Source organism: Staurois parvus, unplaced genomic scaffold (assembly GCF_062004578.1).
Source record: "Staurois parvus isolate SC_StPar_1 unplaced genomic scaffold, SC_StPar_1.0 ptg000476l, whole genome shotgun sequence".
Lineage (NCBI taxonomy): Eukaryota > Metazoa > Chordata > Amphibia > Anura > Ranidae > Staurois > Staurois parvus.
In genome coordinates this window covers 3,223,699-3,249,164 of record NW_028318272.1, presented here as the reverse complement: position 1 = coordinate 3,249,164, position 25,466 = coordinate 3,223,699, and the positions used below count along the sequence as shown (strand labels likewise).

The window sequence follows — 25,466 nt, the reverse complement described above, 5'->3', positions numbered from 1 at the left end:
AATACATAAATAAAATAAAAAATATATTTATAAATGTCCATAATTCATATAGAAGTCCAAACACCAAAATAAGTGATTTAAAAAATCTCTTAAACAAGAAAAAAACACCGTCTGGCAAAATCCACCACCAAATGAAATGGGTAAACTCACCAGAGCTATTTGCTGATCAAATTATAAATCAGCAAAAATAGCAATTGCTCTGGGAGCGATGATCTGTTGGAGTATCCAGGAAAAATAGACTGCAATCAGCCAAATCAGCACACAAGGAACAGCCTTAACTGCAAGTGGTCATCATGCCTTCATAACTTTGGAAATGCTTGGGGAATCAAAGAAGAGTATCATGGTGCAGTATATTAAAACAAGGATAATTTTTATTGTAGCCTTAAATATGCACTCACAAGAAAGGTGTCCAACCGACACCAGCAATATCAGTCTCAAAAAGCTAAAGCAGGGACGAGCCTCGCTCACCGCGATTACAGCCGACAGTCTCGAGGAGCGTCCTGACGTCCCATCCACTAAGCCCCGCCCTACGCGTTTCATCATCCGACGTCTTCAAGCGGCGGCATGAGTGCATATTTAAGGATACAATAAAAATTATCCTTGTTTTAATATACTGCACCATGATACTCTTCTTTGATTCCCCGAGCATTCCCAAAGTTATGAAGGCATGATGTCCACTTGCAGTTAAGGCTGTTCCATGTGTGCTGATTTGGCTGATTGCAGTCTGTTGCTCCTGGATACTCCAACAGATCATCGCTCCCAGAGCAATTGCTATTTTTGCTGATTTATAATTTGATAAGCAAATAGCTTTGGTGAGTTTACCCATTTCATTTGGTGGTGGATTTTGCTACACAGTGTTTTTTCTTGTTTAACAGATTTTTTAATTACTTATTTTGGTATTTGGACTTATATATGAATTACGGACATTTATAAATATATTTTTTATTTTATGTATTTATCTGCATTTTCATGTGATTTGGTATTTAGCGCATTTCTTTATATATTTTTTTAATCAGGTAGATTAACCTTGGGCACTGGTTCCGGTGTTACTGAATTTACACACACAGTTCCTGGACTTAACATGTCAGTTTGCAAATCTCCTCACCAAATAAACAAGCCTGTGTAGACTCCATCTTCACAGAAAATTTTTCTTGATAAAAGCTTATGAGGTCACGCTTACCCCTACCGCAGGTGGTCAGGCACTATAGCTGGCTTTTGTGCTCCTCACCCATAACAGCCCCCTTCCCATAAGGCAAGCAGGCCTACTGGTACTCAGGTGCCCCAGGTCATATACACAATGCTATAGTGCCTGGTCACCACGCTGGGGCAGGCACGAACTGTGCACAGGAAACAGGTACTTGCAGTTGGTAGACAGGCTTAATAGTTCAATGACAGTTGAAATACAAGGCAGCCAAGGTTCAGAGTAGTCAGGGTCAAATCCGTAGCCAATGGCAGGCGGAGTTCAGAGTATAGTCGATATCTGATCTGAGGTCTTAAACAGGGGAATCCAAAACAGCAGAGCAGGACAGACAGGGAGTTTGAGCATGTATTACACACGCTATCACAAGCATGAGACTGCAGACTTGGCTGGCTTAAATCAGGTTTGGTCTCCACCCAGAGACTGGCCACATCAATCATCTTACAGGTGGACAGACAGGGAGAATATATCATGGCCAAAACCAGGATGCTGGAATGAGACCAGCGGCTGTGTTGGAGCAGGAGCACAAGACACTCCTGACAAGGACAGTTCAGTGGTTCCACTGAGAAAGAATACAAAATGTTCAGATTTATGTTTTCAAGATACTATTACATTATCATCTAATAAGTACAAAAATCAAGTTTTTTCAAATTTCATTTTTGGCTTTGAAAACCATTTATCACACATTTTACTCAAGTATTATGTAATTTTAAAGAGCAAAAAACCCCACACTAATTATGTCCCCTGAAATTTTGTGAATATAATTATAAACTCGTGTATCACATTGTATTGTTATTGTACTGTCGCATGTTCTGTCTCCCTTTGTAATGTACAGTGCTGAGCAAACTGTTGGTGCTTTATAAGTACTGTATAATAATAATAATAATAATAAACTGTTTATTTAGAGTCAAGAATCTGACAACTCTATTAAAATTGTCAGCATTAAATCTAGGCAAGGACAAATACATAACCAATCCATAAAAATATGAAATGTACTGAGCAGAAATGTACTTTTATTTGTATTTAAAAGGTCTATTAAAAGTAAAATTTATGTAACAATAAAATGATCAAACAGAACAAGAACTATATTACAACAAAGTGAACTACAAACATTTCTGACTGTGTAGACACACTGTAAGCAGGTGATTTGTACTGTATGAAGCCTAGACAAAATTGACAGTATCCCTGTAACAGGAAGAATGAAAACAGTCACATTGCAACAGACTGAAGAATAATGTAAACACACACACAGTTATGTACAGATATGAATAAGTTATGTCAAAGGTTAATAGTCTAACCTTGTAAATTACTACAAGCACCCTACACAAGATGATTAGTAATAAATATCAGTCTGGTGGATGGGTACTCCAAATCTCTAAAGCTACAGCTGCTGCTGATAGCCAACGCTTCTCTCTGCTGTACAATGGGATTCTAAACTCGGGATTCTAAACTCACTACAGGACACAGCAGTAACGTAGAACCTGTTAAGTAGATTTGTCAAGCACCATACCTCTGCAAGAAAGCAAAAATTTGAGCAACCACCCACCAGGCTGGTAAGTATTACTGATCTTCAGGGTGCTTATAGTTGTTTTTGTCTACATACAGTTTAATTAAAAAAACTGGAGTAAAACGGACTAATAGCATGGTAAGAAAAATGCAAAATGTTCTCTTTAAAGAACAGATTTCGGTTAACTAACTATACAACAAAGTTGTTGTTTTCAAGAACTGCTATGTTTTACTGCCAAAAGTATATAATTATTTAGCTGACACCCGTTTTCCTTGTGAAGTTGCCACAAATCCTCTCCAATTTACTGCTATACCACTGACACATAGCTTGGTATGCCAACTGCAAAATCTTAAAGCTCAATGGCACATTTAGTTTAAATCTGCTAAATAAATTCCAGGTACATCAAAATAAATTTTGTTCAGTGTCTTAGGCTACCTATAGATGGGTCGTGTTTATTTTCAGCCAACGTACTGATCAGATGGAGAGGTAGATGCAGGAAACCTCTCTGCTGTGCTTTTGTATTGTGGCAGAGGGGATTCCTCCGCTTTCAGAATACACTGGTCAGTGCTGCAGCCGCTGATCGAAAATTTCCAAAAATTCCCATTGGATGATTCCTATTGATCGATTTCTATCACGTGAGACCTGCCATGGATTCATTGAAATTTGTCTGGTCCCTGCTAAACCAGCCAAATTTTGATCCATCTATGGCTAACTTTACTTTACAGTTGGCTTTATTGCTAAACCAGCTGCAACCAAATAGAACAGCTTGTCTCCTGCCAGCAGATGCATATCATGATGTTTTCTCTCTGTGTAAAAGCACTGTTCTCTCTGAATATTCCCAACATGCCCCCCTACTGAGTCAAACTTATTGCTACGCAGTCAGCAAAGGTCCTACTCTCTACCAAATGAAAAGTTCCTGTTCTGACTTAAAGTGATTCTACAGGTTCATTTTTTTTGTAAAATAACAAACATGTCTATACCTTCCTGCTGTGTGCAGTGGTTTTGCACAGAGAAGCCTGGATCCTCCTCTTCTCGGGTCCCCCGCAGGCTTTCCTGGCTCCTCCTTTCTGTTGAGGACTCCACAGCAAGCAGCTTGCTATGGGGGCACCCACTGCTCTGTGTGTCCATTCACACATGGAGCAGTGGCTTGAGGAGGCAGGGACCAGTGACAGCACAGGCTGTTGTGCATATCGCTCGATCTCGGGTAAGTATTGATGGGGCTGGGGGCACTGCTGCACACAGAAGGTTTTCTTTAACTTCAAGCATAGAATGCATGAAGGTAAAAGACATCGAGCCCTTACAACCGCTTTAATAGCATTCATGTCAGACCTCTACAATAAGATTGTTGCTTCCACACAGAAAACAGGGGTCCTTCTCTGCTGCTGGCAGGTGAAAGGCCTTTCTAGTCAGGCTGGGGCTGCTTTAGAAAGAAAACAAATTCTAAGACTTTGAACACCTTTTGTTTTTTAGCACCTGCAATGCATTTAGCTTATTTAGCATGAAGGTTCCTTTGAAATATTAACAAATGCACAATGGACATAATTGCCAAGGGTAAACGTAAACCTTTCTGAAGCAGATTAGCTAACAGTGACCTGGTAAGAGAACAGCCACAGAAAGCCTACTATATGCTATATCATTGAAAACCTATTCCTTTCACACTGAAGAATATATTTGAGCAGTGCCGTTGTACACCATGGCAATGCTTCTGGCATGAAGTATATTTAAATTATAACTGCAGATCTGATTCAGGCTAAAACGCAGGCATCAACAAACAGAAAAGGGAAAGGCAAACTGCAGACACTTAAATGCACTATAGTTCCTAGTCATTCATCCAGTAGCATGCTATCATTTTTCCCTGCTGCAAAATAGCCAGAGAAAATAAAATAGCATAGGCTTCATTTAACTTATTTATTTTCAGTACTTTGTGCCGTATGCTGTGTTTGGTTAAAGTTTACTTTAAAAAGTTTTCTGAAAAAGCTACTTTGTACAAATACTGTATATGAAATAATCCTTTTTTTCTGGTAAAAAAAAAACAAAAAAAAAAGTGAAATGATTACGTGAAATGATGAACTGTAAATACAGTCTTTAAGTAAAAAAACATTCAACATCTTTGTAGTAAATACTCCAAGAGTTTGTTTCCATGTCTTAACGGTCTTTCTTGGTAGTAACTTGTCTTACACAAGACCCGATTAACGAAAAACTGAAAATATTGTCCATAAATCCACTACTAACTTTAGATATTGCAAGAAAAATGTCACTGGACATGTGGTCTTGGTTTAAGAATCAATTTCCCCGTCTGCAAAGATAAAACAAAAATAAAATATGAATTCAAGTATCAAATGAGTTAAAGAAGTAAAACACTAGATTAACAGTGTACCTTAGTAAATTTTAACGTAATTAAAAAGGAATATTTCCACTTTGGTTTCCATAAATTTCTGTAGTGCTTTCACCTCTTCCACATTATTATAGTAACAAAGATTGGTTCCCCTATAACCCACTTGTAAGCAACATATAGCGGAGAACAGCTGAAGGATCTGAGCCCTTCTAGCCTTCATTTTCAAAGCATAACTGAACAAGTGAAAGATAGAAGCTGATTGGCTTCCATGCACAGTACATCAGATTCAGGCTGCTCCAGTTTTGATAAATTTCCCCCTTTGTATTCTAATGACTGTTAAACATGCCTTTTAGATGTTTGTGTTTTATACGCACAACAATTTCTTCTAGAGACAAAAAAAATACCACTAACTAAAATCATATGCAGAGTATGTAATACTCACATCGTCACATGACATGTTATACTCTGCTAGCACAGTTCGACATCTTGCTGCTATTCTGAGCCAATGGGTTAAGAATAAAATTGAAATAAAAACAAAACAAAACATCAATATGGCATCCTGGGAACTCTCACAGATTACACTGTGTCTTACATAAATCTTAAAATGGAGAAATTTAGAAGGCTGTTGAGATTTATTTTGTCTATATATCATTAAATAATGGCCATATACAATGGTCAGTGGACACAACCCCAGCTTTTCTCATGGAAAAGAAAAAAAATCCATTTACATGGCTTTCCACAGCAGCAAATTTCTGGGTAAAAGAACAACATAATGAAATCAGAACATTTCATGTGGCCCTTGATTCTGAGACAATGAGGCGATTAGGAGTATAGAGAGGAGGTTTAATACTGCGACTTTAAATGTACAAACTTGCTGTCTTTAACCACTTGCCCTCCAGAGGATTCACCCCCTCCCACCCCTTCCTGACCAGGCAATTTATTGTGATACAGCGCTGCGTTACTTTAACTGACAATTGTGCAGTCATGCAACACTGCACCTAAATTCATCTTGCATCCTTTTTTCCCCACAAATAGAGCTTTCTTTCAGTGGTATTTGATTGCTTGTGTGTTTATTTTTTGCGCTATAAACAAAAAAAGACCATGTGTACGGGGCTTAATAAGCATCTAGCATAGGTCGGTAATAGATTGCTTGAAAGAAAAACGTGGCAGTGTCTCAACCCTACACAGATCAATATTTTAATGACCTATTAGGAGAGGAGAGGCCATCCTTACATATAATGAGAAGGATGCAACCTGGTTGCCATGCTAAACCAAAATGGGAGCCATTCTGCAACAGGCAAACAAATAGCAGCATACCAATTTATCAGAAACTTTACAACTGAAGTATGAACCACAAAATAATTTGATGAATGTGTGAATTTCTATAAGCTGGATACTGAATACACAATATGGCTGCTACTGTATTTGCTGCTTCATCCTGCAGCTGATTGTCTTGGGGGTTCAAGGTGTGGCCACCTGTACTCGACACGGCTGCTTATTTTATTCCATGTAGTAGAAATTATCCTAAAATGCTTTGCACAACACTGGGAGCACTTTGAACATTGACGCACATTCTTACTTATGGTTTTTAAAAAGAAAAATATAAATCAAGTCAAATCATTAGTTACCCATATTTTGCTGCGGTTTCACAAAATGATTACTATACACATGCCTTTGTTACTGTAATTTAAAGTATCTAACCTTACTCCCCCCCAAAAAAAAAAAAATATATATTGCAACTTGCCAGTTCTTAAATGAGCTGGCATATTTTTCAGGCATCTTTCCCTTATTTTAACTTATAAACACACCTCCTGTCCTTGGGTAGCTACAGTGGAGATACACACCCCTGTTAAAATGTCACGTTTCTGTGATGTAAAGAAATGAGACAAAGATAAATAATTTCGGAACTTTTTCCACCTTTAATGTGACCTATAAACTGTACAACTCAGTTGAACAACAAATTGAAATCTTTTAGGTGGAGGGAAGTAAAAATAAAAAACTAAAATAATAATATGGTTGCATAAGTGTGCACACTCTTAAACTAATACTTTGTTGAAGCACCTTTTGATTTTATTACAGCACTCAGTCTTTTTGGGTATGAGTCTATCAGCATGTTGATTGGCAAAATTTGCCCGCTCTATCTTGAAAAAACACTCCAAATCTGTCAGATTGTGAGGGCATCTCCTTTCTTCAGATCACTCCACAGATTTCACCACCATGCTTCACTGTGGGTATGGTGTTCTTTTGGTGATGTGCAGTGTTGTTTTTGCGCCAAACATATCTTTAGAAATTATGGCCAAAACGTTCAACCTTGGTTTCATCAGACCATAATACATTTTCCCGCATGCTTTTGGGAGACTTCAGATGTGTTCTTGCAAAATTTATCCGAGCTTGGATGTGTTTCTTTGTAAGAAAAGGCTTCTGTCTTACCACTCTACCCCATAGCTCAGACATATGAACAATACGGGAGATTGTTGTCTCATGTACCACACAGCCAGTACATGGCAAATATTCCTGCAGCTTCTTTAATGTTGCTGTAGGCCTCTGGACAGCCTCCCAAACCAGTTTTCTTCTCATCTTTTCATCAATTTTGGAGGGACTTCCAGTTCTGTTGTGCCATATTTTCTCCACTTGATGTAGACTGTCTTCACTGTGTTTCATGGTATATCTAATGCCTTGGAAATTCTTTTGTACTTTGTACCTTTTAACAATGAGATCCCTCTAATGCTTTGGAAGCTCTCTTTGGACCATGGATTTTGCTGTAGGATGCAACTAAGAAAATGTCAGGAAAGACCTACTAGAACAGCTGAACTTTACTTGGGGTTAATCAGAGGCACTTTAAATGATGGCAGGTGTGTACTGACTCCTATTTAACATGATTTTGAATGTGATTGCTTAATTCTGAACACATGCATCCCCAGTTATAAGAGGGTGTGCACACTTATGCAACCGCATTATTTTAGTTTTTAATGTTTACTTCCCTCCTAAAAGGTTACAGTTTGTTTTTCAATTGAGTTGTACAGTTCAGTATATACATTTTTGTTCTTAAGTTTACTTATCCTTTAATAATGCTAGTGAATGTCCTTTACTTTTCATAATTTGCAATAGCAGTTTGCAAAGCAAAGTATTTTTGTGGCAGCAACAAACAGAATACTAAAAGGATACATCGACGGTGCCACAACTCTCTTGTGGATCCCAGCAAAAAAGAGTCCTATTAAGGTTATGCAGCTAATTGTAAAGAAGGGGTGGTTCCACAGTGATGTGAAGAATGATACCTGTTAAACAAAGGAAACAGCAGTGTGAATATATCATAACGTAATGGATAATGCTTTTGACAATATATCAGTACTCTAAAATTTGACCACATTCCAGCCAATAACATTTCTCAATCTATTCTAATTATTAAGGGTGGGTGTATACTGGTTTGCCCAGGTGTGCATTTCTACACACTGCAAATAAGATAAACCAATACACCACTGTCAGCAATTTGTGCCAGGTAGGTATAGAATAAATATTCATTCTAGTGTTTCAAAATAAGCCAGACATTCTGAGCTTCCACACAAAGTTTACCAAACTTAATATTAAAATAAATATTGATTGTGGCATGGCCGCATGTGAAGAGAGCCGGACGTGTGGTGGCTGAGCTCCGCTCCTCATTCATCCTGCTATTGATCCTGTGACAGCGGCTTCCCTGATATTTTGCTCCCGGACCTCCTCTTGGTAGTTGTGAGTCGGCTGGGCACCCCATTCTCCTCCTCCACGTCCCCCAGCAAGCATAGGTTGGGCCGGCCCTCGGTGGTTCCCCCAACCACCTTGGACACGAGGCTGGCCCTCACAGCAGTGTCGGCTGGCACTCAGCCACCCCGGGAGGGCATGGGGGATCCCGGTCCGTCTCCAGCGGACTCCTGGCTGCGATCACCTCCTGCAAGGAAGCCCTAACTTGGCTGTCTGAGGTGGAATCCCATATACCTCAAATGGAGGACATGGTCCAAACTGATTCTAGAGAACTTCTGGCCCTCTTGAGGAAGGTAAAAGCTCTACAGGCCCTGCACCGGTTGGCTTCTGTTTTTGTTGTTTTTTCTTTTTATGGTGCACGGGCAGGGTTTTATTTTTGTTTGTTTGTGGTTTGGGGGAATATTTGTATTGAATGTATTTAACTGCTTTTCTGTTTATCTGGACCTTTCTATGCAATGGCCTGATCAGATTTTGCTGCTCGTGGGAACCCTTATGCTCCATTTCGATTTTTCGGCAGCTGTGGCCAAGGTGTTTCTGTCATCATTGCACCTGTCCCTAAAGATTGTTTTTCCATTCTCTCCTGGAATGTTAGGGGGCTAAATTCCAAGTACAAATGCTCACTCATATTTCAAGATCTTAAATTACATAATCCTCACATAGTCCTGCTACAAGAGACTCATCTTATGGGCAGCAAAATCCTAGCTCTGAAGAGGCCGTGGGTACAGAGGGAGTTCCACGCCACCTACTCCTACTACTCTCGTGGGGTCACTATCCTAAGCAAATCAATCCTGTGTGTGGTTGAAGATGTTAATATAGATCCTAATGGACGGTATGTTGGTTGTGTCATTCTGGAACCAAAATTAATACGTATCTACCATCACCCAGTCAAATGGCCCCTCTTTACCTTTTGCAGGAGAAGCTGGCCCCGCACTGCCCTGCAAAAATGTTATTTATGGGGGGTTTCAGTGCAAATCTCTCACAGTCCTTTGATAGACCAGTTCCCCCAGCGTCCTTTAACTCCGATCTGGCCATCTGGGCACAGGTCGCCAACATGTCGATTTAGCGTTTGCTAATCCTTCCCTTCTTGGTGATGTACAAGAGGCTAGCTACCTCCCAGAAGGTTTATCGGACCATAGCCCCTTTAGATTATTATTCCGGTCTAGGTAATCGTGTAATGGTTCTCTTTGGAGACTGCATCCCAAGTGGATCCATCATGCTGTCTCTGCGGAATGCATCCCTCCGGGACTAGGTGATTACTGGGAGCATAATGCTGGGTCAGCTTCTCCTGCCATGGTTTGGGATGCCTTTAAGGCACATAGTAGGGAATTATATATTTCTGTTGTTCCTGCTATCAAGTCGGAAAACTCTGTCCTTATGTCTCAGTTACACGATAAGGTGACAGAAGCCTCCACCAATTACTCATCTACCCCCACTGCAGATAATTACGATTCCCTTGTCCAAAATTACTAGGTTGGATGTCCAGCCCCGCAGAAAGGAATTTTTGATTTTGGGGATAAAAATAGTAGGTTATTGGCGATGATATCGTAGCATGATAGGCCTCTCACTGTAATTCCAAAACTTTGTACTGCGGGTGGGGGGGTGGTGTCTTCCCAGGAGGATACATTGCACAAATTTGAATTTTCTTATACCTCACTCTATTCCTCCTCGACCAAGTCAGATCCTAACCTTTTGGGCTTGGCCGCCGTGTTGGACCCGTTGACCCTTGGTTGTTTCTCCGACTCTGAGTTTGCTTTGTTGGTCTCGAATATTACTGTGGAGGAGGTTTCCGAGGAAGTAGGCTCCTTCCCTAATGGTAAAGCTTGGGGACCCGATGGTATCCCGATGGTTTTTTACAAGACCTACATGGAGTTTTTAGCCCCTATTCTGATGTCCTCATATAAGAATTGCCTACACGTTGGCTCCTTGCCCCTCACTATGTCTGATGCTTATATTGTGTTGATTCACATATCAGGTAAGGACCCCAAACTTTGCGCTTCCTATAGGCCCATTGCGCTTCTTAATAGTGACTTTAAAAAGGCAAATTTGTCTTTATTAAATTTTGTGTCAAAATAAACAGTATATAGCAAGTAAATAACGAGAACAGAGATAAGGAAATGGGTATACAAAAAAAAAGAAAAAAGCAATACAGATATGACTATGATCTATGAGGATGAGGGAAAAGGAGTCCAAATAACATCAGGATGTGGGGATCAATAACATACATAAATGAATCACGGAGATAGGCAAAAACATAGAAGCGGGGGAGGAATCCCCAGACAAGATGTATGCAGCAAATGAAATAACGCTGTACAACCAAGAATATATACCCAAACAGAAGAGAAAAAAAAAAAGAAAAAAAAGGAAGGAGAAGGGAGAGAGAGAAGAGAAAAAAAGGGGGGGGACATCAATAGTAGAGCTGGTGAAGGAAAAGAAGAAAGAGGGTCGGGAGACGTATACGACAATAAGCAAGGAAAAGGTGGACCCCACCGACCGTACCTCAATACAGTCCGTAGCGCCACACCAGTGAACATACTAGGATGGAGAAGAAATCGGGGGGACAGGGCTCGACTCCGTTAAGGCATGACAGGGGAACATAAATCTCTGAGAAATGAGGAGGCGAAATGGAGCCAAACTGACAACAGCTTATGTTTGTCATAGGTATCATTGGTGAATGCCAGCATTTCCTCCATACACATGGTATCATTAAACACAGAGACCCACAGCGGAATAGAAGGAGTGGTCGTTTTCCAAAAGAGAGGTATCAATTGGCGGGCCGCAGATAGAAAGAAGCGCAGCAAATTTTTCCTCTGCGCAGCCAGCGAACCGGGTAATATAGAAAGGAGGGCAATTTCCGGCGAAGGGGCCAAGGACTCACCATAGATCTTACCATATACAGCAAAGACCTGTCGCCAGAAAGGTTGTATTAGGTCACAATCCCACCAAATATGGAGCTGTGTACCAACAGCTTTAGTACAACGCCAGCAGAGATTAGGTGTGGAAGGAAGTATTTTGTGTAAGGTGAGGGGGTCCCTGTACCATCGAGAAAGGAGCTTAAAGTTATTTTCCTGTGAATAACAAGAAAGACGGTTTATGAGTGAAGTGGAATGACGTGGACTAGTCTTCTGCTGATATATCTCTACCTAGGTCTCAAGCCCACGCCTTGGTGTAGGGAGGGAGTTCAGAATGAAGAGCATTGTGTAACACATTATATAGGGAAGCTAGGAAATGTCTTGGCAATTCAGAGAGGGAGCACAGCCGCTCAAACTCAGTGAGTGGATGATGCGTGTAGGAGGAAGCGTATAGGTGTTTGCAAAATGAGGATAGATGTAAAGTGGTCAACCAATCCCTAGGCCCACCCTGAAGGAAGACCCGCTTGAGGGCAAATAAAGTCTCGAGCCGTGGGCCATAAGGCACGCATAAAAGGGACCAATGGTAGAAGAGCCCAACCCTTGAGGAAGAGCAGGGTTATCAAATAGGGGTGATAAGAGAGAAGGATCAGAAGATAAGAGAGCAACGATGCCCCGTTGATACCACAATCGTAGTACAGCCATGGTCAATGGGGATAGGCCGTGAAAACGCCGGTGGTCCCGGCTATAACCCCAAGGCAAAGCCCGGAGGTCAACCGGAGACAAATCATGTTCAATCATACAAGAGGCTTTACGGAAGGGTCTGGGAAACCATTCAGGCATCCAGGCTAGCAATGTAGCTCTATAATATAGCTCAAAGTCTGGTAAACCCACTCCTCCTCCAGTTTTCGGGGAAGTATGTACCCTGTATTTTAGCCTTGAGAACCCTTGAAGCCAAATAAATCTAATCGAAAGAGAGCGTAGGGAAAGGAAGAAACTCTTAGGGACAATGATCGGCACATTCTGGAAAACGTATAGTAACTTAGGTAAGGTATCCATTTTGAGGGTGTTGATATGGCCGAACCACGGTAGAGCCGGAGCGCCCCATGAAGCTAGATCCTTTTGGATACGAGAAAGCAAGGGTAAGTAATTAAGGGAATACAGAGCAGAAAGGTCGGCAGGAATCATAATCCCTAAATATATAATAGCCTTTGGTCGCCAAGTTCGCCAATACATGAGCAGGCAGAGATATATTCAAGGCCTCCGTTTTAGAGATATTAAGTTTGAAGTTACTGAAGAGACCAAATCTGCAGGATTCATGAAAAAGACTGGGGAGTGAAATAAGTGGTTGTTGGACGTAAACTAAAAGATCATCTGCGTATAGAGACAGTTTGTGATGTGCAGAGGGAATGTGGATGCCTAGAATTGAGTCATTCGCTCATATGGCTCTTGCGAGATGTTCCATAACTAAAACAAAAAGAAGAGGCGAAAGGGGACAAACTTGTCTAGTCCCATTTGAAATGGGAAAGGGTGAAGAGACCGTACCATTCACCAGGACAGACGCCGAAGGACGGGAATAAAGGGACATAATGTGAGCAAGGCACCGTGAACCCAAACCAATCTGTTCTAAGGTAAGACGTAGAGAAAAGCCAGTCAACGTGATCGAACGCCTTCCCAGCATCAAATGAAAGGAGGCAAGCCTTTACGCTATGTTGTTTGATATAGGAGATAAGATGGATCGTTTTAGAAGTATTATCCCTAGCTTCACAACCTGGGACAAAGCCGACCTGGTCATGGTGAATCAGAGTTGGTAGAAAAGGGGAGAGGCGGAGGGCCAGAAGTTTAGCGAAAAGCTTAACGTCTAAATTAAGAAGAGAGATTGGGCAGTAGCCTCCGCAAAGAGAAGGGTCTTTACCTGGCTTAGGGAGAACCGAAATGTTGGCGGACAAAAAGGCTGATGAAGGCATGATCAGATCATCGATGGAATTAAAAGCTTGGGCCAAAAGCGGGGCCAGTGGGACAGCAAAGGTTTGTAAAAACGCAGAGTAAACCCATCTGGACCCAGGCACTTACCAGTTTTCAGGGCCTTGATCGCCCCAAGAACTTCCATAGTCGAAAAGGGCTCCGCTAGGTCTAATGCATCTTGGCATCTAGAAATAGTGACTTTAAAATCCTTACTAAGCTTCTTTCCATTAGGCTGAACAAGGTGATCACGTCGATACTTGATTCGGACCAGACAGGTTTTATGTCGGGTAGATCTACAGATATTAACATTCGCAGTCTGTTCTCTAATATTCATATGACTCACCATTGCCCTTTCTGGTGGATGCTGGAGCCTTGGCTTCCACCTTCCCTGATTCTCCCTTGCAGTGGGTTGATACATTTACTTATTTGGGGGTGGTGGTCTCTAGGTCGGCTATGGAGTATGCAGAACTGAATCTCCACCCCGTTCTGTCTGAGGTCCGGTTAAAACTGAAGGCAATTTAGCCCTCTCTTTGATTTGTCAAATTAATCTGTTAAAGATGAAAATTCCCCCCAAATTTACTTATTTGTTTCGCAATTCCCCTCAGTGGCTTCCTAAGTCTTTCTGTACAAAGCTGAATCGCTTATTCTCTTCCTTTCTTTTGGGTCCCAAGCCTCCCAGATTTAAATTTTCTACTCTTACTAGACCTATGGATAGGGGACGTTTGGCTATGCCAGACTGTTTTCGGTATTTTCTTGCTGCTCAACTGGTTACTGTATATTGGTGGATGCAGCCAGATCACTTCAACACTTCTATTTTCTTGGAGGCAGCTATTCTACAATCCTTGGAAGCTCTGCAATTTTCTAGTGTTTAGGGGCCCCAGATCACCACATAGTCTTACCCAATCTATGCGCACCACCCTCCGGGCCTGGGAGGCAGGATTTAGATTGGAATCTCTCCCCCTAGTACTTGCTTCCCGCATACCCCACTGTGGTTAAATCCTCTTCCTCATTTCGCCTCCCTTCCGGACTCCCAGTTATGCGCAAAGTATCATATTAAAACCTTGGAGCACATCACGGATCATGGCGAGCTCCTTTCTTTTCCCACTCTTCAAGCTAAATTCAATTTGCCCCCGCATTCCTACTTCAGATACCTTCAGGTCTCCCATGCCTTTAGAGGTCAGTTTCCTGTTCGACCGCTCTCCCTTTCCTATTCTGAGTTGGAGTCTGTCCTTCGTGTACCACACATGAAAAAAACCCTATCGGTATTATACAGATATCTTCTTGTGGTGGCCTGCCCCGAATTGGTATCTTTACATCTAAAGTGGAGGACGAATATTCCTAATTTGGATTATGATGATTGACCCAAGATTTGGGATTATCACTTCTCTCCCATAGTTTCTGCCAGAGATAAACTGATTCAATTTAAAACTTTACATCGGGCTTACTTTACCCCGTATCGGTTACATAGAATGAACCCCTCTTTTTATCCAGTCTGCTGGCATTGTTCTCATGAAGACGGGGAGTTTTTTCATACCTTTTGGACCTGTCCTGCTATTATGTCTTTTTGGCAGGCAGTATTACATACAATTGAAGTAGTACATAGTGTTCCCCTCGACCCGAAATTCTGTTTACTGGCCTGGTGGAATCGCTGGCTTCTGCTGTAGCCAAGTGCACCTTAATAGTCCTGTTGTTTTATGCTTGTAAAGCAACCACTCTAAACTGGAAAAAAAGTCTCCCCCTGCCGTGACCTTTTGGAAACGCCTGGTGAATTCTAATTTACCCCTTTATCAGACTACCTATTCTAACAGAGGATGCCCCCACAAATTTGATAAAATTTGGTCAGGTTGGCTTGATGATATTTCTAACGCCACTGCGGAAGCTGATGTGGGGAATTGATTGACGGATAGTCACCCAGGTGCTTTGATTTTTTTCTGTTGTGAGCTGGGTTCCCTTTTATATGTTATGGTCCTGTTATATTGTCTATAAATGATTAGGCCTTGAATATTATGTATGGTCCCCCCCCCTCTCCCTTCTTTTGTTTTTCCCCCTTGGGTTGTTTTGAACCATTGTTGTTTTATGTACACTCTGTTGGGCTTTGACCCTGCCCTTGCATGGGCGTCTGTTGTCTGTATGTTTTTATATGTTTAAAAAAAAAAAATATTCAAAAATAAAAAAAATAAATAAATATCACATATAGTAATATATGGGGCATTTAAATCATATTTGGTACCAACAACTGGTATGAAGCTATCAACAAATGCAGGATGTAAACTGATATCAAGCTACCCACATGCTTCTTAGCGTGATATTAAGATATATTTTGGATCATTCTAAGAAAACGCTTTCTGCTCTGTCAGAACTGCAGAGTAGGATCCTGGTACTCAATATTGTGTTTAACCACTTGCCTACTGGGCACTTTTACCCCCTTCCTGCCCAGGCCAATTTTCAGTGCTGTTGCCCTTTGAATGACAATTGCGTGGTCATGCAACAGTTTCCATATGAAATTTCTATCATTTTGTTTCCACACAAATAGTTTTTTTTTTTGGTGGTATTTAATCACCACTGGGGTTTTTATTTTTTGCTCTGTAAAATGAAAAAAAGAGCATAAAAAATAGGGGAAAAAAAGTGTTACGTTTATAAAATTTTGCAAACAGGTAATTGTTCTCCTTCACTGATGTGCATTGATGAGGCTGCACTGATAGGCAGCACTGATGGGGTGGCATGGGTAGATGGCACTGATGCTGCGGCACTGGTGGACATTGATGAGGAGGCACTGATGATGCTGCACTGGTGGGTGACACTGCTGGGCACTAGTGGGCAGCAATGCTGATCAGGGCACTGATCATCAGTGTGGATGTCCTCTGACATTTGCTGGTGATCGGCAGTACTTTGCTCATGCTGTGACAGCGTGAGGAAAGTGCTGCCAATAACCGTCAACTGTATTTACTTTGTGATCTGCTGTGTCATTGGACACAGCTGGTCACATGGTAAAAGGCCACTGTGATTGGCCTTTTTCCTAGTCATGTGATCAGCTGTGTCCATAGGACGCAGTGATCACTGACAGCATCGGGTGCGTGGGGCGCGTTCTGGGAGGACATCATATGAGTGACAATTCTGCGGTCATGCAACACCATATGCAATTTATATAAATTTTTTGCACACAAAAAGAGCTTTATTTTAACCACTTGCACTTCAGAGGATTTACCCCCCTTATTGACCAGGCCTCTTTTTGCTACTCGGAGCTGCACTAATTCAACTGATAATTGCGCGGTCATGCAATGCTGTACCCAAATGAAATTTAGGTCCTTTTTTTCACACAAATAGAGCTCTCTTTCAGTGGTAATTGATAACCTGTGTGCTTTTTATTTTTAACGCTATAAACAAAAAAAGACTGAAAATTTTGAAGAAAAACTATATTTTTTACTTTCGGCTATAAAAAAATATATAGTAAGCTCAAAGTTAGTTATAAGTTTAGGTCAAAATGTATTCTGCTACATGTTTTTAGTAAAAAAATCCCAATAAGTATATATTGATTGCTTTGTGTGAAAGTTATAGCATCTACAAACGATGGTATAGATACTGCAATTTACGCCATTTTTTTGCTATACAGCACTGCACTAGTTTAACGGACAATTGCGCAGTCATGCAATATGGTACATAAATTTAATTTATGTCCTTTTTTCACACAAATAGAGCTTTCTTTTGGTGGTATTTAATCACATAGTTACATGGTTAGTCTGGCTGAAAAAAGACAAAAGTCCATCCAGTTCAACCATAGGAAAAAAAAAAAAAAAAAAAAAAGTTATAATCCTATACCCACAGTTGATACGGAGGAAGGCAAAAAAACTCCAGCAAAGCACAATCCAATTTGCTCCTGCTGGGAAAAAAAATCCTTCCTGATCTTCCGGGAGGCAATCGGATATTCTCTGCATCATCTGTGTACTTTTTATTTTTGGCGCTATAAACAAAAAAAGTTTTGAAGAAAAAAAATGTTTTTGAAAAAAACTATAATTTTCTCATTTCAGTCACAAAAAATATCCAAAAAAATAAAATTTCATCATAATTTTAGGCCAAAATGTATTCGGCTACATATTTTTGGTTAAAAAAAATCCCAAGAAGTGTATATTTATTGCTTTGTGTGAAAGTTATAGTGTCTACAAACTATGGTATAGATAATGGAATTAACATAGCTTTTACTTTCTGACTGCTTATCACATTTATTGAGGTGCTAAAATACCAGGATAGTACAAACACCCCCAAATGACCGCTTTTCGGAAAGTAGACACCCTTAGCTATCTGCTGAGAGGCATATTGAGTCCATGGAAGATTTATTTTTTTTCCACAAGTTTCTGGAAAATGACAAAAACATTTTTTTTCTTTTACATAAAGCCGTCATTTAAATTATATATTTCTCGCACAAGCCATGGGTATATGTGGAATTACACCCCAAAATACATTCTACTACTTCTAATGAGTATGGGGATACCACATGTGAGACTTTTTGGGAAACAAATCAGTATTTTTTGCTAGGAAATTAATTTAAACCCACAAACATTTTATATTTTTTTAAAGCAGACACCCTAGTGAATAAAATGGTGGGTGCTACAATTTTTTATGTCACATAGTACTCATGCAGCGATTTTTCAAATTCAAATAAAAAAAAAATACACTTTTTTTACTTTTAATGCATAAAAACACAATATATTGGCCAATTATTTGCTAAAGTATAAAAGATGATGGTATGCCAAGTAAATAGATACCAAACATGACATGATTTAAAACTGCGCATGCCCCGTGCAATGGCGACAAACTGCATATATTTTTAATATCTATAGGCAATGTTTTAAAAACTTTTACAAGCAACCATTTTAGATTTACAGAGGAGGTCTAGTGTTAGAATTACTGCCCTTGATCGGACGTTCACAGCAATACCTCACATGCATGGTGCAACAGCTGTTTACAGACTGGCACAGGGTTAACACTTGCGCACACAGGGTTTTTTTAATTATTTTACACTGTCCCTTTCATTTTTTTTTATTGCTTTTAATGCTATCACAGGGAATGCAAATATCCCCTATAACTTCAATGGACATTGTCAAATATTCTTTTTTGAGAAATCTGGGGTCTATCAGACTCTAGATATCTCCTCTGCCCTTACATTATCTAATCAAACCAAGATCGGTGAGATCAGATGCTTTCCCAATTTACAAATGACGCTGTTTACATCCTGCGAAACTGAAGTGATGAAATGCTTGTAGCTTCCAATTTCTTAGACTAGAGATGATTGGCACCATTCTGGTCTCCAATCAGCTCTATGGTCAGCTGGCAGAAACACCGGCTGCATTCTCAGGTTCTCCCGATGGCACGGGACTGCCCGAGACTGCAGCTAAATAGACACTAGGATTGCTTTTACATGAAAGCCGATTGCCGGCTGAAAAAAAATGATACCAGGATGATACCTACAGCTGTAGGCATAATCCTGGTATAACCATTCAAAGTCCAGGGATGTACCAGTATGTCGCTGACCCTTGTTGGGTATATATCCTATGTTCTTTTTTTTTTTTTTTTTTTTTTGTATGCAGCTTGTGGACTGAATGAAAAAAAAAAAAAAAGAGAAGAAAAATCTGCCATAAAAAGTGTGTGGTATGACCACTATTAGAATATACCGCCCTGCATCCACCCACTTCTTATGGTGACCACACATTAGGCCACATGCACCAGTTCCAAGACTGTACAAATATCTAAATAGTGGCATGCTTGAATAAAAATTGTCCACGTATAAGTGGTCCCCTATATGGAAAAAGAATGACACCAAGTCCCAAACTATCTAGCCACTGCTCCCCATGTAGTCTGAGCATCCGGGGGGCTCTACGTGACTATCTTTTCCGTCATAAATCCGAAACTTATATGTATAGCATGTTGCCCTCTCACAGGTCTTCTGCATCTTGACCCCATATCTGGCACGCTTGCTGGGGACATATTGTTTGAATGCAAGGCGGTCAGAAAAATTAATGAGGGACTCATCAACACAGATTTTTTGCTGGGGAGTATAGACATCTGCAAATTTTTGGTTAAGGTGATTTACGAGGGGCTGAATTTTGTGGAGCCGGTCAAATTCAGGGTCACCCCGAAGACGACAGAGTGTATCGTCGTTGAAATGCACAAAACACATTATACTCTCATATCTATGCCTGGCCATGGCAGCAAAGAACACGGGTATATGATGAATCGGGTCTGTGGACCAATAGAACAGCAATTAATGTTTTTTAAGTAATGCCCATGTTGAGGGTTAGGCCCAAACAAAATTTAACCGTAATGGGTTTCCATGCGAATGGTCTGGCAAGGTTTGAATTTGGGTTGGCGGCGATAATTGTGCATATAAAATGATCCACAATCATTCCATACAGATATTCTGTGAAAAACAGCTCCACAAAATAAAGAGTAGTTAAATTTACTGTTTCCACCTGAATTTCAGGTTGGGCAGTGGATGGGGGAAGTAAGGGCACTGTAGAATTTGTGGGCTGCCAATCAGGATTTGCAAGCACATCTGGAAGGATACTAGGGGCTCTACAGGCCTGTGTGCGAATTCTTGGTGGTTGCGGGACAATACTTGTGCTCTCCACCGCGCCAGCTTGTACTACACTTATGGGACTCGCCACGTCACCAAGTGATACTGCAGTGCTGGTATGTGAAAGACCAGGATGTACTAGGCCACTAGTGCTCGACAGTTCACCAAAAGGTAGCGCGGCACTAGTACTGGCACTCTGCTACATATGAGAGTCATCAAAATTTACTGGCAAGTGCTAACAGAGATCGGGCCTGATTCTGCCAACACTGCGGTTTTGTGTGCAATGTATAGAGTGACAGTGACCTACTGACACTGCACTTGTTGGGGGGGGGGTAAGTGTAGGGGCTAAAAGCAGGGTCTGGCAGGTGCCGGGGTTGATCCCTCTAAAGCTGCGTTTTTGGGGACGCTATACTAATGTGATCGCTGGTATAGATATTGATCCGTTCAGACACTATACTAGCAACGGAGGTTTGTTGTGTATGATCGTCTTCCTAGCAATCAAGGGGTTAAATGTGATTACTGGTGTACTGATGGGCAACCTGATGCTATCTGGGAGGGGCATGAAAACCACGGGAACACGAATCACGTATATTATATGTGATTTTGCGCACCTGTGTCGCCCTGTGCACCAAAATGAAATTTACGTCCTTTTTCCCCCACGAATTGAGCTTTCTTTTGGTGGTACTTGATCGCCTGTGCGTTTTTTTTGTGCTATAAAAAAAAAAAAAAAAAAAAAAGACCGACAATTTTGAGAAATAAAAAATATTTTGGACTTTTTGCTATAAAGCATGTCAAGTAAAAAAAATTTAAAAATCAAATTTCATCAATTTTAGGCAAAGATGTATTCTGTGACATGTCTTTGCTAAAAAAAAAAATCCAGATACGTGTAAATTAATTGGTTTACGTTAAAGTATCTACAAATGGCGGTATATATACTGGAATTTTAATTTTTTAATTTTTTATTTTATACTAATAATGGCAGGATCAGCGACTAATGGCGGCGATCAACAACTTATAGCGGGACTGCGGCGGACATTCTGACACTGGGGGGGAACTGACTTGGGGTCATTGACATCCCCAGTGACACTAATACAGTGATCAGTGTAAAAAAAAAAAAAACAAACAAAACACTGACACTGTACTAATGGCACTGGGGAGGAAGGGGTTAACATTTGGAGGCAAGCAAAGGGTTAACTGTGTGAGGGGAGTATTTCACTAGGGGGGGGTGTACTTCACAGTAAAAACACTGATCCGGAAAGCTGAGCTCAGCTATCCGGTTCAGTGTGCTCAAACTGACAGGGAGGAGAGCTGCAGCCGTCCTCCCTGTCAGTGTTTGCAGGTAATCGCCGTGCTTCTGCGGGTAATAACAGGCCGGGACCCGGTGATTGACACCCGCGGCAGCGATCGGCGGCGCAGGTAGGGCGGCCGCGCACGTCCCCTACCCGAAATGCAAAATCATGTATATATACACGTGATTTTGCACAGCGGTGCCACCCTGCCACAGTATATGTACTGTGGCTGGTTGGCAACCAGTTAATCAACACCAGTTTTATTTTCTGCTAAACAAATGAAAAAAAGACAAAAAGTTTTGAAAAAAAAAAAAAGTTTTTCTTTGTTTCTATTACAAAATTTTGCAAACGGGTAATTTTTTTCATTCACTGATGTGGCTGCACTGATAGGCAGCACTAATGGGCACTGACTGGCACAGATTAGCAAAACTGCTGGGCACTGATGGGCAGCACTGATCAGTGTAAAGGTCTCCTTTCACAGTTGCCAGTTATCAGCAGTACTTTCCTTACTCTGTGGTACTTTGAGGAAAGTATCTAGATAACTGGCAAGTGTATTTACATGGTGATCAGCTGTGACTGGACACAGCTGATCACGTGGTAAAGAGCCATTGTGATTCACCCTTTACCATGTCATGTGATCAGCTGCGTCCAAAGGACAGAGCGATCACAGAGAGAGTTGGGTGCACGCTGCTGCAGGCGCGTTCTGGGAGGACATCATACGATGCTCTCCCATAACTGGACAACCATGCTGTAGCCGTCATTCGGTGATAGCACAGTCAAGAAGTGGTTAATTAACCAGCAACTACAGGACACAGCTACAGATTGCAAAGCAGGCAAGCAATTACGGATGTCAGTTCAGACATCTCACAAAAACAAAACATACAAACAAAAACACATGACTGCTGATCGCTCAGTTCCTGGTCTTCACTGAGCAGAGAGCGTTGACGGTCAGGCATCGGCTCTCTGCTCTGTTACTCCAGTGGGAGTTTGGACTGACTCAGTACCCCACTGTCACCAGAATCTGGGTCACACGAGTGCAGATATAAGTGCAATCCCGCGACCCACATGAGAAGTATGGCAAAAAAATATTAAGTCAAACTTCTTTAAATCTAGCAAAATTTCCATTAACAAAAGGATTCCCAAAGATTTCACTTTTTTGATTCTTTTTAACAGGTATCCTCTTCAACTTCCTCAGTCCTGGACTAGGTGAGGATGACATCAGTTTGGCCCTCCATCCCCCAAGCCTGCAGCCTTCTGGTACACGTCACACATCTCACACAAGTGCAGTGGGAAGCAGGCTATGAGACATTAGTAAATCACAGCTGGCGCTCACATTCATAATAGCCGCACTGGGGATCTAAATCCTGGTGAAAAATCAGTTCCGGTGAAGACAGCGTCAGGACTCCATGGGCTGGTAAGTACCGGTTTCAAAAAAGTCAGTAGCTACAGTATTTGTAGCTGCTTTTTAATTTTTAAGAACACGAGGGAAGTTCCTCTTTAACCACTTGCCTACCGGGCACGTATGCCCCCTTCTTTACCAGGCCAATTTTCAGCGCTGTCGCACTTTGATTGACAATTGCGTGGTCATGCAAGATTGTACCCATATGAAATTTTTAGCATTTTTTTCTCACAAATAGAGCTTTCCTTTGGTGGTATTTAATCACTGCTGGGCACTTTATTTTTTGTGCTATAAACAAAAAATTGCAAAAAATTTGAAACAAAACAAAAAAATTATAAAATTTTTCAAAAAGGTATTTTTTCTCCTTCACTGATGTGTGTTGATGAGGCAGCACTGATGGGCACTAATAGGCGGCACTGATGGGCAGCACTAATGAGGTGGCACGGATAGGCGGCACTAATAGGCGGCACTGATAGCACTGATAGGTGGCACTGACTGGCATCACTGCTGGGCACTGACTGGCAGCACTGCTAGGCTTTGACTGGCGCAACTGCTGGGCACTGACTGGTGGCACTGACTGGCAGCACTGCTGGGCTTCACTGATGGGTGGCACTGCTGGGCACAGGTGGGTGGGCACAGGTAGGTGGCACTTCTGAGCACAGGTAGGTGGCACTTCTGAGCACAGGTAGGTGCACTGCTGGGCACAGGTGGGTGGCACTGCTGGGCACTGATCATCAGTGCCCTGATGATCGGTGCTGATCCCTGCTCTGACAACTGCCGCTGTCAGAGCGTGAGGAAAGTACTGAAGTACTAAAGCAGCAGAGAACCCGCAATTGCATTTCCCAGTGATCAGCGCGTCATTGGACACGGCTGATCACGTGGTAAAAGGCCGCTGTGATTGGCCTTTTACCACATCATGTGATCAGCTGTATCCCTAGGACACAGCGATCACAGGGATTGCCGGGTGCGCACCCCGGGGGCGCGCAGGAGAGCGCGTTCTGGGAGGACGTCTTATGATGCCCTCCCAGAACTGGCCGGCCGCAGTGTAGCCGTCATTCGGCTATCTGCGTTTGGCAAGTAGTTAACACAAAAACACAGTACAGAAAATACAAATAGCATAATAAAAGTAAAAAGCAATACCTTCTGTGTTTCTGGGTCTATTAACCAATTCCATGCGCCAGTTGCAGTACAAACAGAAACCACAATAAGAATCACTAAAAAAGGTAAAGAGATAAAAGTTATACATACCAAAAACTTCCATTCCAGAACAATCCTAAGATGTCTATGCCGCCTGGATAGGCAAGTAAATTAACCCTTAAAGTGGAAGTTCAGTCAACACTAACTATACCTAAATCTACTCCCACCCCCATTCTAAGCCAATTCTGTCTACCCTGTGAAAGGAAGGATGTTTAAGAGGGTGCTCAGGTCCAGTCACATGATGGGGTCCCAGCACCAGATTCATTGTAGAAGAGAGGCAGCAAACAACCGATGCCCCATGGTAAGCCTATGGGTGACATCAGTGATCTCTTCCCCTTCACTAAAACTGATGCTAAGACCTGATCATGTGACTGGACTGGAGCACCTTCAGCATAGGTAAGTATACATTTTTTTTTCTTTCACAGGGTAGATAGAATAAGCTTAGAATAGAGGTGGCAGTAGATTTAAGTATAGTTGGGGTTTGACTGAACTCCCACTTTAAGTATATCTGTTATGAAAATAGTACATACATCAATAGTATGCATCAAAAAGCACTGGTGTAACACTCTTCCCTTGTCAAACTATAGCTTACAGATGCAACATAAACCCTAAAACCAAAAGGAACATGCATTATGATTCTAACTTTGCTTTGAGTTAGAGTTGTCCTTTACACTTTCTGTCCAAACTAGTAGGAAACATAATACTCGGATTTGTGCATTATTCTGACAAGCACCTAAAAACTGTTTTCACATACACAAGAATTGTATGAATTGACTAATCTTGGAATTAGAGTTCCCTGCTAAAATAGGACTGCATAATACACAAAGTGTACAAAACATGGACAACGCTACCAGAACTTACAGAAATTGCTAGAAGGGAGACTTTTTATTGCAAAAGAAACATGCTGGGGTATATTTACTAAAACTGGAGCACACAAAATCTGGTACAGCTGTGCATGGTAGCCAATCAGCTTCTGACTTCAGCTTCAATTAAGCTTTGGCAATAAAACCTGGAAGCTGAATGGTTTCTATGCAAAGCTGCACCAGATTTTGCACTCTCCAGTTTTAGTAAATCAACCCCGCTATGTCTTTGCAATAAATGCTTTTTACCTGCCTATAAGTATATTGAGACATGCTCTTTCAGGCAAACACATAATCCACATTAACACCATCTAGCCAAAATCATCTGTTTTTGGATGCACTGTTAGAAAGAAAGAGTTGTGTTCCACAAAGTTTGAGGGAATGTATTAATAATTTAGGTACGTCTACTAATGGTTTGCTTTTAAGTGCTTTACAGAAAAAACTGCATATACAGTGAGGAACAGCAGTATTTGAACACCCTGCGATTTTGCAAGTTCTCCCACTTAGAAATTATGGAGGGGTCTGAAATTCACATTGTAGGTGCATTCCCACTGTGAGAGATAGAAT

The 25,466-nt window shown here is 41.3% G+C and overlaps 1 protein-coding gene across 2 annotated transcripts in view; it reads right to left on the bottom strand.

Annotated features, from left to right (window-relative positions):
• Positions 1-2,191: 2,191 nt before the first annotated feature.
• CNEP1R1 (CTD nuclear envelope phosphatase 1 regulatory subunit 1) overlaps positions 2,192-25,466 on the bottom strand; it is a 38,931-nt gene continuing 15,656 nt past the window's right edge. Inside the window, exons 3-6 of one of the 2 annotated variants that reach the window (XM_089689477.1) lie at positions 23,983-24,056; positions 8,206-8,315; positions 5,483-5,537; positions 2,192-5,001 (exon numbers count right to left, since the gene is read on the bottom strand). In XM_089689477.1, coding sequence (XP_089545603.1) covers positions 4,960-5,001; positions 5,483-5,537; positions 8,206-8,315; positions 23,983-24,056 — 281 coding nt within the window. In that variant the 3' untranslated portion in view covers positions 2,192-4,959. Of the gene's footprint in view, positions 5,002-5,482; positions 5,538-8,205; positions 8,316-20,765; positions 20,866-23,982; positions 24,057-25,466 lie in introns of those variants that run through there. The other variant, XR_016314884.1, reaches the window with a different exon arrangement.